General features: G+C 53.9%; 1 protein-coding gene across 3 annotated transcripts in view; it reads right to left on the reverse strand.

The window, feature by feature from the left end:
• LOC138732854 (cyclic AMP-dependent transcription factor ATF-7) overlaps window positions 1-13,222 on the reverse strand; it is a 62,550-nt gene that overhangs the window by 6,250 nt on the left and 43,078 nt on the right. For all 3 annotated transcript variants that reach the window (XM_069879586.1, XM_069879587.1, XM_069879584.1), the window contains 8 exons: window positions 12,879-12,975; window positions 9,875-9,993; window positions 7,245-7,379; window positions 6,298-6,455; window positions 4,483-4,582; window positions 3,229-3,342; window positions 1,527-1,673; window positions 340-537 (listed from right to left, as the gene is read on the reverse strand). In XM_069879586.1, the coding sequence (XP_069735687.1) occupies window positions 340-537; window positions 1,527-1,673; window positions 3,229-3,342; window positions 4,483-4,582; window positions 6,298-6,455; window positions 7,245-7,379; window positions 9,875-9,993; window positions 12,879-12,975 (1,068 nt within the window). The remainder of the gene's footprint in view (window positions 1-339; window positions 538-1,526; window positions 1,674-3,228; window positions 3,343-4,482; window positions 4,583-6,297; window positions 6,456-7,244; window positions 7,380-9,874; window positions 9,994-12,878; window positions 12,976-13,222) is intronic.

Genomic DNA, 13,222 nt, shown 5'->3' on the forward strand with positions numbered 1-13,222 from the left:
GTTCCACTCTGCAAACGCTGCTGCTTCCCGTGGCCTCCGCGCTCTGCTCCGGAGGCTGGTGTTGCTCCTTGAGCTGCTGCCTCGATGGGGTAAAAAGCAGAGCCCTTTCGAGGGGGACAAGGATTGAAACAAGAGCACTGAAGCTCTTCCCCCACAATCTGCTCAGGGCAGAGCATGTGGATGGAAAGCAGGGAGTAAAATCTAGGCAAAGAGGCAACAATCCTGCTCCTGAGAGCAGCACCCAGATGCACGTTGTCTCTGCAGCACAGGGAAGGTTTCCCTCCAGAGCGACGCTCCGAATGCTGCCAAAGGGCTCGGCCTCCGCGGTTACATACTCACGCTCAGCTGGATGTTCTGGGTTGTGAGCTCCTCGGCTTTCTTCTCCAAGGAAGACACCCAGAGCTTGCGTTTCTGCCGGCAGCGGGACGCGGCAGCTCGGTTTCGCTCCAGGAACCGCTGCCGGCGCTCGTCTGGGTCTTCGTCAACCGTGCGTCGCCGGCGCCCGCCGGTGCTCGGGGTGGGCTGGGCAGGGGAAACCTGGAGGTGGGAACAGGAAGGAGAGATACTGGAAAGCAGCTCTGGTGGAACTGGGTGTGCTTTGAGGTCCCTTCCAACCCAAACCATGCTGTGACCCTGAGCTGAGGAGCTAAGCTGGTAACACAGAGGAAACATCCTTTGAACTTCACTTAAGAGACTTTAAAAAGCCTTTTGTGCTGCAGCAGCCTGGGAGATCCCCACATGAGCAGCGAGCACCAGGATCTGAGGGAAACTGAATTCCAGCTGCAAGGCTGGGAGCGCTCGATCCCGATCTGACACACAGAACCACACGCGGTTAAAGCACCGTCTCCATTTGGGTTCAGTAACTCCCTTGCAGAGCACAAATTCCAGATTTTGAGGGGGCAATTTGCTTTAAAAATGAATTTGCATTCGATTTTGCCCGAGTACCTTCAGCAAAACAAGCAACTGGTACAAAAAGATTTCGTAACGCCCTGCATTTCCCGGCTTTATGTCGGGAGAACAAAAGAAAAGTCAGCGAGGGCGAACAGTCCTGCAGCTCCAGCCGCACCGACGCTTTGCGAGGGCTCGGTAATGACACGGCCACAACCGGGGAGTGCGGTTCCACTCCGGCACTCGCTGTCAGGCAGCATATGGATATTAAACTTTTGGAAGGCTATCGAACCGACGGAGCAGGTGGCGATCCTGATGGAAGGTTGGCATTTGGTTCGCTGGCGGGAGCCAGCGGTGTTGATTGCCTAAGAGGGGAGCGTTTAACCCCAGTAATTGAGCAGGGAGAAGAGAGCAAAACAGTCTTTCAAAACTCCAAACCTTGTCAAGCAAATTAACATCTTGCTGAAGTTTCCCGCCTGGTGGTGTTTGAGAACATTAGTGCTGAAGCGGCACTGGAAAAACAAGGTTTTTAACCCATTCCACAAAGCAGGAAGCCATAAGGTTTTCCTTCTCTTTCCCCAAGACCCAGAAAGCCCCAGCACGCCCAGCCCAGCCTGGAGGGCTGAGCTGCAGCAGACCTGGGGCTGAGCTGGGGACGGGGCGTCCGGGTGCTGCACGAGGATCTGACTCTGCTCCGGACGCGCTGTCACCATCGTGCTGGCTGAGCCCACCACCAGGTTGCTGCCATTCAGCGAGGAAGATGCCGTCAAGCTGGCCTTCAGCCTCTGTTAAAGGAGAAACAAGGACATCAGTGGACCTGTTCTCCATGCTTTTCAGGCTTTAACCAGCTCCTCTCTCATCCAAGGAGATGGACCGCTGGGGAACAGGCTCTTTGGGGGCTGCAGCTGAGTCAAATCCAACTGAAAGCCATCGCCATCTGGCCTCCCCAAGGACAGACAGTGGCTTCCAACTTAGGCTCGAGCAGACAGGTGTCCACATCCCAAAATTGCTACTGCAACTGGCACCGATCTGCTCCCCAGCTGGTGGGCTCGGCACGAAGACCACGAACTGAGCCGCTTGTGGAGACCCAGCTGCCCTGGGGCGCTCGCAGAGGGGACCTGGGATGGAGAAGGATCAAGACTGTGTCTTGCACGTTCCTCCTCTAGGCAGCCAGATTCATGTTGTGTCATCTTCACCCTTTGAGTTCAAGGTCTCTCATCCCACTCTGATTTGACCAGGAACCCTGCAGGCAGCTAAGAGGGTGAGATGGGAGAGGTAGCGGGGAACAGCATCACTGGAAGAGGCGGCTTTGCCAACCCCTTCACCCCACGGGCCAAAAATCCTGCGGGGCTTTGCTGCTCTTTGTTCACAAACTGAGGTTCGCTTCCCAACTCTGCGTGCACCTACTCTGAGCCACGAAGAGCCAGGAGAGGAGAATTCGTTTTGTTAACTTTATAGTTAGAGCTGTCTACATGAAAACCACCACCAGGATCCTTGGATTACAGCACGACAACTCTTCTCTTGGCTCGGCCTTCTTCAAACCCACCTCCAACCCATCTGTCATCTTGGAACTAGAAGCAGCAGCTTTCCCGAACAGCCGCAGTTCGGCTGGGGCCGAGGTTTGTCGTGACAATAGCCGGCCTGCTCTGCGTGCCAGCGCCGCAGAGCTCATTGCTCTCATATTCCTGGTGGCGTTTCCAACACCTGCTCTCGGTGCAGGGCAGACGCAATGCAGGATTTGGGAAAAGAATCATAGAATCGCTTGGTTGGAAAAGACCTTTGAGATCATTGCGTCCCACCGTCCCTGTCCTCTACTGAATCATCCCTGAGCACCTCATCTGGGTGCCTTTCAAACCCCTCCAAGGATGGGGACTCCACCACCACCCTGGGCAGCCTCTGCCAGGGCCTGAGAACCCTTTCAGTGAAGAAATATTTCCTAATATCTAATCTGAACGTTCCCTGGCCATTCCCTTATTTCCTCATCTGAACCTTCTCTTGAAGCCATTTCCTCTCATCCTACCACTTGTTACCTGGGAGAAGAAACCAACAACCACCTGGCTCCAACCTCCTTTCCAGCAACTGCAGAGAGCGATGAGCCTCCTTTTCTCCAGGCTAGATAACCCCAGGTCTCTCTTCTGCCTCTCATAAGGCTTGTTCTCCAGACCCTTCCCCGGCTCCGTTCCCTTCTCCAGACTCGCTCCAGCCCCTCGAGGTCTTTCTTGAAGTGAGGGGCCCAAAACTGAACCCAGGATTTGAGGTGCAGCCTCAACAATGCCACGTACACAGGCAAGATCCTTGGGGACAACACTATGGACTCCACACCTTCCCCGGGACACTCACCATTTTGGCTTCTGAGTGCACTGGAAGTCCTGAGGGGGAGATGGACCCACTGCTGCTGAGGGGCGGCCCAGGAATCCCGGGAATGTTGGGCACCATGGTCATCGGCCGAGCCAGCTATTGGGGGAGGAAGCAACGCGTGGGTTTTAGAAGACGAGGTGCTTTTGCAGGCGCGCCCTGCGAAGCGGCTCCGTAATAATTCCCCAACCAAGCACATTTATAAATCCTGACAAACGTTCAGCGTTTAACTACCGCCATCAATCGTGCCGCCTGTCACCGAGGGCCGGCAGCCACTCCTTTGGTGGCCGTTGCAGAGTCACCCAGCCATGCCAGCCGGGCGCTGAGGACAGGGAGGAGGGCAGCCCTAAAGCCTCTCTCCTTCCTTCCCCTTCCAGAGGGCTTCTCCCCACCAGTCCCGGAGGGCGGACGGAGAGGGAGGGTGTGAGATCCCCTCTGGTTCTCTGCCCGGCTCCACAGCAAAGCTCTTGCAACAGCAAGGGTAGAGCATCCCCTCCTCAACACGGAGAGCTTCCTCCCTCACCAAAGAGGCTCAAACCCACTCAGGTTCGCTGTTGCGAAGCACTACAAGCCGAGTCGTGTTTCAGGAAGGTGTGATGATGTTTCTAGACCCACAAACCGCCTGCCTACTCTGACATTGACATTCCTGTTACCTGAGGCAGAAGGTTTTGGCCATTACTCACTTCTAACCAAGAAGACACGCCCGGCAGGACAGAGAGGATCCACACGGGATGCTTGGTCGGGAGCTGGAGAAGATGTACAAGCCACCCACCAGGCAAATCTGCTCTCAAGTTTTGCACCACGGCAAATTCTCCGTATGCAAAAAGCACAACGCGCGAGGCTGCTATTCGAGCAGCTCTTTAGCGCGCTGGCGAGGTTAGGGTGGCTCTCCTGGCCTGCAAAGACCAACATGTTCTCTGCAAGCTCGAACGGTTTCAATTGAGGCCCGCTGTTCCAAATGGAAGCAGCTAATCAGGGATCCTGCAGTTCCCAGCCCTGGATCAATGGCGTGAGCCATCTGTCCAGCCAAAGCTTTGTTTTGTTCCAGACTTATTGCCCTCTAGTGCGATCGACGTGTTATTACCACCTTGCCAGCGCTGGCCCCCTCCTCCTCCTCTTCCAGCCTCATCTTGAGCAGAGAGGGAGATATATTTTCATTTTTACAAAATGGAAGTGGAACGCGTGTGTTTGGCAGGGGAAAAGCATCGTCCCCTCCTCTGAGCTGGAAGCTTCTCTCACCGATATAACAGACGGCATCTGTACGGGAGGCCCGGGGAGGACAGGCATGGTCTGTCCGTTCGCGAGCTGCACCACAAGCGGAAGGGAAGCGGTGGGAGACCTGGAGAAACAACAATTTGAGTTCTCGTGGATTATTTCAAGTTTACGCTGCCCCAACAGCCTCGTAAGCTCCATCCCTGCCGGCAAGGACTGATCTCCCGCTCCTCCTCAGCTGGTGACAGCGCAGCAAGGAGCCGAATGGAGGCAGAGATGAGCCGGGAAGAGAAAAGCGGAGCTGCTGGGAGCCTGGCTTTGGGGGAAGGAGGAAAAAATCTGCTGTTGCCTCCTCTGCCGAGTCCAAAGAAGGGGAGGGAGGAGGCTGGGCTGCTTGGGATCCTCGGAGGAAACCGCGCTGGCACGGAGTAACGGCAGGGTGGGGAAAAGCAGGGGACGGGGGTCAGAGGGGGGAGTTCATCGTGCCAATAACTCAGGCTGGAATTTTTAAGGCTGCCTGGGGAACGTGAATGCTCGACTCTCATTCATTTCGATTGGGCATCCCAAATCCTCCAGGCTGCTTTGAAAATCCCAACCTAACAAGTCGAGTTACAGGGAGGTCACAGCCTCCCCTCCATCTCTGTCACGTTGACAACCCCACCACGTCCGCAGCGGCTCTAACGCAGGGACCCTCGCTCCAGCTGCAGCCCAGCCTCTCCGCAGAGCGCGTTCGACTCGATTCCCTCGCAGGGATCAATCCCCACAGGCTGCAAAGGGCACGTTACATCGTGTTATAGTCGAGCTCACTCCAGTTCTGTCTTTTTTGGGCCTCCCAGCATGAGGGGACTGGGTTCCAACCAGAGCCTCTCCCTGTGCTGGGTTGCAGAAGGAATAGAATGGCCTTTCAAAACCCAGGACCATCACTTAACCCCTTAATGCCTCCAGACAGGATTTAAAACTTTCCGTCAGGAAGCCTGGATTGATGGTGCCAGAGGGTCAAAGTGAAAACACACACAAAAATATGAACTGACAGCCCAAAAAAATGGCCTGGTTAATGTAAGGAGCCAGCCTGAAACCAGAGTAATTAGAAAGAGGCCAGGACCACGGCAAAAAAGAAGCATCCTGACACCAAACAACAGAAGTGGGGCTAAATATACGTCTCCTGAGGGCTCATTGTAATGCGTTTCCTGCATCCTTCAGGCTCCTTCCTTTTATGTGCAGGGTTGGAGCTACCTAACAGCCTGGCAGGCTCATAACCGCTGCGCGAACGCTCTGGAGCCTCGACTCCAGATTGTTAGAGGGGCAGAAAGAAGCAGGTCATTAGAGCTGCTGCAACAAACAGCTCCCGAGGCAGGGGCTGACCACGAAGGAGGCCAGCAGGTTGCAGGAGAGGTTACACTTCAGAGGCAGCAGCTGTCTGAGAAAATCCCAAAGCCATTAAAGATCCAGACGATTTCCTACCGCCACCCTAGCCGAGCTCTTCCCACCGCATCCAGGCTGCAAAAGCAACTCCGGAGTCCCCAGTCAGGCCGCACTCCCATCGCAGACAGCGAACGTCGTGTCAACGTGTTTGGGGACCGAGTTGAATTTCTCCCCGCAGTGAGTTTTGCCTCGTTTCGTTACACTACGACAATTAGTTCCTGCTTTCTGCACTTACACCCCATTCTGCTTTTGCAGACAGTGCCGCAAGGAGGCCCTTATGCCCAAGGAGCCGCAGCGGGAATCGCGGCACCTCGGTTGTTGTGACAATCAAGGAACTTATTTAGGTACCTAATTACTGCCCAGGAAGCCTGACAGCACAGGAGAAAAACCTCGGCACAGGTTTCCCTGCCCCGTACTTACCCCAGTTGCCTGTTGGAAGGGGGAGCCTGGGTGATGACGGAGGTCGGGGAAGGCAGCGTGGGGTGGAGCGGGTCGTAACCCAAGTGGAGCGGCAGCGAGCCCGGACGCACGATGGTGGGAGTAGGCGTAGAAATGATAACAGGCTTGGAGGTGATCTCCTGAAGAGGATAGACAGAGAAGAGGAGACGTGCTCTTACTTATTAGCTTAATAATCACCCGGCAGCGTCTTCCTTCTGACGGCTTCAAAGGCACCTTCGCCCCCAAAGCTGAGGTGCGAAGGGGAGCCGCTTGCCCAAAGCCACATGGATTTCACGGCAGTGGGGAGTGCGGCACAGAAATTCGGACTGGGAAAGAATCCCTCTCTCTGAATTCCCATTCCAGTCCTGGCTAGCATCTCTGGATCGGGAAGTAATGCAGGTAGAGACTGTGTCATCAGGACTACTCAGCTCTGAATCGCCAGCCAGTCAGGGACACGAGGAGCTGGTCCTGGAGAAGATGCGCTTGGCACCTCTGCCCTGCCAGGGAAGCATCCCCAGGGTTTCTGCTTTCACCAAATCCACCTGGAGACTTGATGGCAGCAAATGTGTCTTTTAGCGAACAAGCTTTTGTCTTTCTTTTTAGAAGTATTGAATGGTTCGGCTTGGAAGGGACCATGAAGATCACCCAGTCCAACCCCCATGCAGTGAGCACTGACAACTTCAACCAGATGAGGTTCCTCAGAGCCCCATCCAACCTGACCTTGAATGTTGCCAGGGATGGGGCATCTACCACCTCTCTGGGCAACCGATTCCAGCATTTCACCACCCTCAGCGTAAACAATTTCTTCCCAATATCTAGTCTACAAGGGGAAGCTGAAGCCCAAATCAGGCCTTGGCATCCAAGGGGGAAAAAAAGCATCTGGAAAACAGAGATGAACTGCTCTGTCAGGCACAGCCAGGGAGCCCTACCTTCTCCTTGCTCTGTGGGGACTGTGGTTTAGACGCAGGGCTGTCTGGTGGGGAAGAGTCCACCTCCACCGGCTCTTCCTCCTTTATCTTGACGTCTGGGGTGGAGGGCAGTGACATATCCAGGGCTCCAGCACTCTACGGGAAAACCAGCCATGGATTGAAAGGACAATTAGTTCATATTGTTTGTGAAACATTCAGCTGCTCCCAAAGGAAGAGCTCCAGCTCTGAGCTCTTGCCAAATTATTATTATTTATTTGTACTGAAGTAGCATCTGGGAGCCCGAGGCGGAGAGCGGAGCCGCGCCGGCCCCATCCAAACAGAGACGCAGGCCTAGCAAAGCCGGACTCTGCCCCAGATGGCACCATTTGGTGGTTTCTCAGTAACACACACACAATTCTTTCCCTGGGTTAGCTTTGGAGCTTATTTTTTTCATAAAAGGAGACCAGGTAACAAAGCCAAACGCCTGCAAGTTACAGAAGGCACTTTCATTCACAGAAGAGCTGTAAAGCATTGTATAAATCAGCCTGAATTATTTTATTACCCGATTATCAAAAGCAAACAAAGAGCCATGCAAGTTATTAAATATCTATGAGCGCCCCATTAAAATAAAACCCAACCATATGCCTGAACCTGGCAATTTGCCACCACCCCGGGTTCCAGTGGTGCCACGTGCCCCGTTTTAACCAGTTAATGACAGGGAAAGGGCAAGGTGACAAGAGAAGGGAATTAAACCAAGCGGTCAGTGGTCACCTCTCCCCTCCCCAGACCCGGAGGAAGAGAAGACTTGGGAGAAGATGATGGGAGCTCCAGGCAAGGGAGCAAGACTCTGCAGGATGCTGCATTCAGTCGGGCTCCAACCAGACCTCGCAGATCACCCAGTCCCTCCCTCCCTCCCTCCGTCCCGGGCAGGAGAAACTCGCCCTAAATCAGTCCTGACGGCTGTTTGTCCAACCTGCTCTCCCTCCCTCCCCAATCAATCCCGGCGCTTTCCCAACGCTGACAGTTCGTCCTGGCATCCAACCTAAACCTCCTCCCTTTGCTGCAGTCGAAGGCCTCTCCAGGGAGGGGAAATTGCAGCAAGAGGCTAAATCCGGGCATCTCCAGATGCTCTGGAGCGGGGTGCGGCTCCAGCACCTCCACTCCGTGCTGATTTACAGAGCCGAGCAGGAACCATTTACCTGCTCTCTTAAGCAGAGATGTCGCACTGGGAACCACAAAGGAGAAGGGATTAACATGCAGGAAAGTTTCAAACCACTTAAAGCGCCTCCAGGGAAGCTCCTGCTGTGCTTATGGTTTTAATTAACATGCTGGTGCGGAGACCACCCTTGGAACGGGGAGGACGAAACACAACTGGGCTCAGTGTGGCCAAACAGGGAAAGCATCTCAAAATGGCAAAGAGCCACCTGGGCCCCGGGATGCGGGATGTTCCTAGGAGGAATAACGCCTTCCCTAACGCACGAACCCCTTCCCGAGCTCCACGCTGCCCTGCTGGCAGAAATATTTAGACTGCAGTCATCCTAAAGCAAAAAAAAAAGGCACCAGCTTGAGGACCTCGGCTGCAGCGATGGAGCGGCGCGGCCTAGGAGATGGGTGGTCTCACGTCTAAACCGCCTGGCTAGACTGTGGGCTGCTCAACCATTTATACACGAAACCACAGGCGAAAAGCTACCTTCTCCCAGAGTCTGGGCTGCAGAGAACAAAAGGCAGGGAATTCAGAGCAGAAAATGCCAGGCGGCCCCGCCAGACGAGGCCCTGCAGCATACCAATGAGAGAGATCAATTTATGCTTTAAAGAGCCCTGTTATTAAGAGAGCGGCTGAAAGACAGTTTTCAGTTTTAATTCTGAATTCCTCCGTTCCCCATCTCAGTGAAGATTTACGCGGCTGTGCTCCCGCAGTTTATTTCCGAGCAGCGCCGCTGACTGCGAGCGTATGTACGTACATAGATCAATTTAGTAAATGTATGTGCCAGCCTAAGAGCCCAATACGCATCTGCCGCTCCTCGGATCCTGGAAAGGAGCAAGGGAGGGGGGAAAATGTCCTTAATTAGCTGCTATCTGACGAGATCCCGTTGTCCTTCAGCCCCTCTTGCTCCTGAGGTTGGCAGGGGCGGCCCGGATCGATACGGCTTGCAGATGAGGGAGCTCTTTGTTCGAAAAAGCCCCCCCCTCTCTCTGTTTGACACCGTTCGATTGCAAAAGCCTGAGCTCCAGCCCTTCCCTGCCCACTGCACCGTCAAGGCATCGCGGTTAAGGATCTGGATCCCCAAGGAGGCTCTGAGTGAATTTTTGCTCAGATCCTGAGCACTTTAACAGAGCTCCTCTCTTCTCCTGCATCTCCTTCCCAAGGCACGAAGTATTTCGGGTCCTGCCTATTTTTTTTTTTCCTTTTTTGAAGTGAAAAGCCAAAGGAATAATAAACCATTAAAATCCGCTCCTGCCAGGCTTCGCGTTTCAGGAGAGGCAGCCAAAGTCACCCGAGCTAAAACAATAAAGCCCCGTGTAAGGCAGCGCATTAAACCCCAGACCACACTTGGTTACCCGGCACCAGATGCCTCTCGGCAGAGCCCCCTCCAGCCCCCAGACCAGGCACCCGGCTCCGTTTTATGGCAACGCTGCCCTTTGCCTCTTGCCTTTTTCTCCTCATCCTCTGCGGCTTTCTTGAACTCGTGCTCAAAGGAGCTGGCCAGCTCGTTGAAAAGTCCCACTTCTTCGCAGTTCTTCAGGAACCTCGTTGGGGTCGGAGTCTGATCTGGTTGGGTCGGAACACCAAACACCGGTTAGAGGCAGGTTAGACAATTCCATTTAACCACCCCGGTCCTGCCCGCTAGCAAATGTGGCCTCTGGTTAGGGAAAGGCTGGACGCTTTTCTGCTTTGTGTCACAAAGCAAGGGGGAAAGAATTTCTGGGTGATTTTGTTTCTCTGGTAAATGTTGTTTAAAAAAAGTCTTATCAATGTAGGAAAAGGCACGGAGGGATTTCTGTGAGATTCCTGCCCTCGGGTCGTGTCCTGCTCCCTCCACCCCAAGGTTTTGCTTTTCCTCATGCTGCGTGGAAGGAAAAGAGTGGGGTTTAAGCTCCAGATCTAAAAACTATGGAGGGATGAGAGGGGAAATGGCTGCTCGGAGCAGCTCCACCGTTGGGCTGAGCTGCCTCCCTCCTCGCGCCGCCTCCGTGCATTCACGCGCATCCGAGGACGGGTGGCTACGTGGGAGTGCTAATAATTACCAGCACTGTCCAGAGCAATCCCTCCGGGGCCCGTTTTCCACCGTATTAACACGTTGAGTCATGATCTCTCTGGCCATCACCCAGGCTATAAAGCAGACAGAAAGCTCCCTGCTCCCAGCGAGCCTCCTTTTTCTGCCTGACGCTAGGTCAGGAGTCCAGGTACCAGTGAGAGCCCGGCAGGAGCACGTTACACCGCAAGAATCTGTCTAGCAGAAAACTCCATAGGTTTTTTAAGCACAAAGGGGATCCCTGGGACAGTTTAGCCTGACCTCTCCCATAAAACATCAGCTGGCACGGCTGCTGCCCGTTTGAGCGCAGGAGCAGCGCTTGAACTGAAGGGTCTGTGGAAAACACCCCCTTTGCTTTCGACCCAGCCCCTAGCGGAGTCTCCCGCAGCCTTCGGGAAGCGACTCCAGCGATAACTTCGCCTTGCTGTGCTAGAACGGCTCTTTATTTGCACTCTGACTTCAAACCCTCCCTCTCGGTTCTGTTGACACAGCGAAGGCCTCTGAGCGCGCTTCGCCTTCCCCCAAACCTCTCTTCACTAAACCAAGGCACTTTGTCAACTCCAATTCTCAGCAGGAGGCTGGTTTTTTCAGTGCTTGAACAGCTCTCGGGGCTCATTTTGGACCATTCCCTGTTTAGCCATGTCCTTCTCGGGGCCCAAATCTCCAGCAGAAGCATCCACGATGCCTCAAAGAGAAGCCCTCTCGTCCTACCCTTCCCCAGCGCGTTCCTCCAGGAGCTGCAGCGTTCCCAAGTGCACCCTCCTGGTTAAATAAGTCTATAACTGGCAGAGAGAGAACAATTCTTTACAACCCTTTAGCTTAACCGCGGAGTTACGGCAAGAGATGGATCTGAATCCTCCTGCTCATTAACGCACGGGCTGCTGCCCTGGACTCGGCACAAAGCAAGGGGGAGGGAAAGAACAAGGAAACCCAAAGACAAAACAGTGCCTTAAAAAAAGGGATAGCAGGAATGTAGGGCAATAAGGCCCTGGATCTCAAAGCTGGTGTGGTTTACAGCCCTTGCAACCCCCGCAACAGCTCTGTCTGCCATCAGGATCTCAGCCAGGGAGATTCAGTGTTAAAGGCTGTCACAGTGGAATTGCTTTAGGGGTGTTTTTGCTGTGTGGTTTTCCCCAGAGCAACCCACGGAGCACCAGTCCGGAGGAGCTGGGACGAGATCGGCCTCGGCTGCTGCTCCGCGTGCTAAAACTGAAGCGCTTCATCCCACCCCCAGCGTGTGCAGGAGGAGAACGCACCTCTGGGAGCGGCAAAGACAAGGACTTTGAATGCTGCCTCCCAGCTAGAGCAGGTGGGAAGCCATCTAGAGATGGTTCCGCACCCCATCCCCACCCGGCCAATGTACACCCCGGGGTTATCAAACAAAAGCCAAAGTCCCGGTTTGAACGGGACTGAACTGAAGGGAAAACGACCTCTAAGAAGCTGGTGTTTCTTTCAGCCCCTGCCCCACATTCTTCGCCATCAACTCTGATGCCATTTGAGATGAATTCTCCCTCTGGGAGCCTGTTCTGTCTCTGCGAGCACTCCCCTGGGAGAAGCTTTCTGCCTTTCCCTCTTATGACCCTCCCCGCAGCCACAATTAACTCGAAGCCTTTAAAAACCCAACGGAATCGCTCTTTCCTACTTCAACACCCACTTTGGGCTGGATGTGTAGGTGGGAAAAGGGTGCCAGGCTCTTGCAGCAGATGCTTCGCTTCCCCTTACGAGCTCTCAAGGCTCTGCAAAGCACTTCCTCCTCCTTCCCCGCTCCCTTTCCCTCCAGCGGCAACACAAAAGCTTTTAGGACGCGCGAAGGCAAAGGGGCTGACAAGGCAGGAGCGTATCCGTAAGCGACGATCCTCTCCTGCCACATAATATCCAGGGGGTTTGTTCCCAACCTTATAAAGGCTGCGCTGACCGCGCTGCCGGAGCGTTCGGGCTCTGTAAATGCACCCTCGGCAGTAGCCAGCGCACTCGACGGCGTTTTAATTTATTAACTGCTAGCCTAAAAGCTCAAGAAAATCGACACCCAGGCTGCGGAGAGGAAGCTGGGTTTGTCAGATTTTGTTCACCGTCCTCAAAGCCCCATGCAGAAACGTGAAAAGACCTTTTGTCCATAAATCTTCCAGTCTTAATAAAGAGGGTGAGAGCTACCCTACCCCCCCTTAAAAAGAAAAAAACCCACAAAACCTGATACTACCATAAAAAAGGGGGGAAAAAAAAAAAAAAAAGCAACTTGGAAGCCTCTGGCTTTCCTTTCCTCCTGATTAAATGCAGATCACAAGAGGTTTTTATGAGAGGTAGAGACGTTTTGCAGTGCATCTGGTCCCTGGTATTAATCTTGCAGTCATGCTATATTAATGTGCACCATTTTCGGCGCTGGCCTGGATCGAGCGCCGCATACCTGCGATGATGACTGAGTCGGTTCGAGCGGGGCCGAATTTCAATGTCATCTCATGCTTGTGTTTATGAACCGCCAGGTGGTCCTCGTTTGTAAACCTCTGAAATGAAACAATTTAGGAAAATGGTGAATAAATGCATTTTTGCCGTTTACGGGGACGATCCTGCAGCAGGGGAAGGGAGGGGAGAGACGGAGCCGCGACGCCATCGCGGCCGAGCATGAAACAAAACCAGAGCGGGACAGATTGGATGCCAAGCGGCGCGCAAACGCGTCGCTCCAAACGAAAAAGCCATTTACGTGGAGCTTCTGGGGCACAAATATTGTTAATAATCCTTTTCTTTTTTTTT

Source organism: Phaenicophaeus curvirostris, chromosome 38 (genome assembly GCF_032191515.1).
Source record: "Phaenicophaeus curvirostris isolate KB17595 chromosome 38, BPBGC_Pcur_1.0, whole genome shotgun sequence".
In the NCBI taxonomy this organism is placed as follows: Eukaryota; Metazoa; Chordata; class Aves; order Cuculiformes; family Cuculidae; genus Phaenicophaeus; species Phaenicophaeus curvirostris.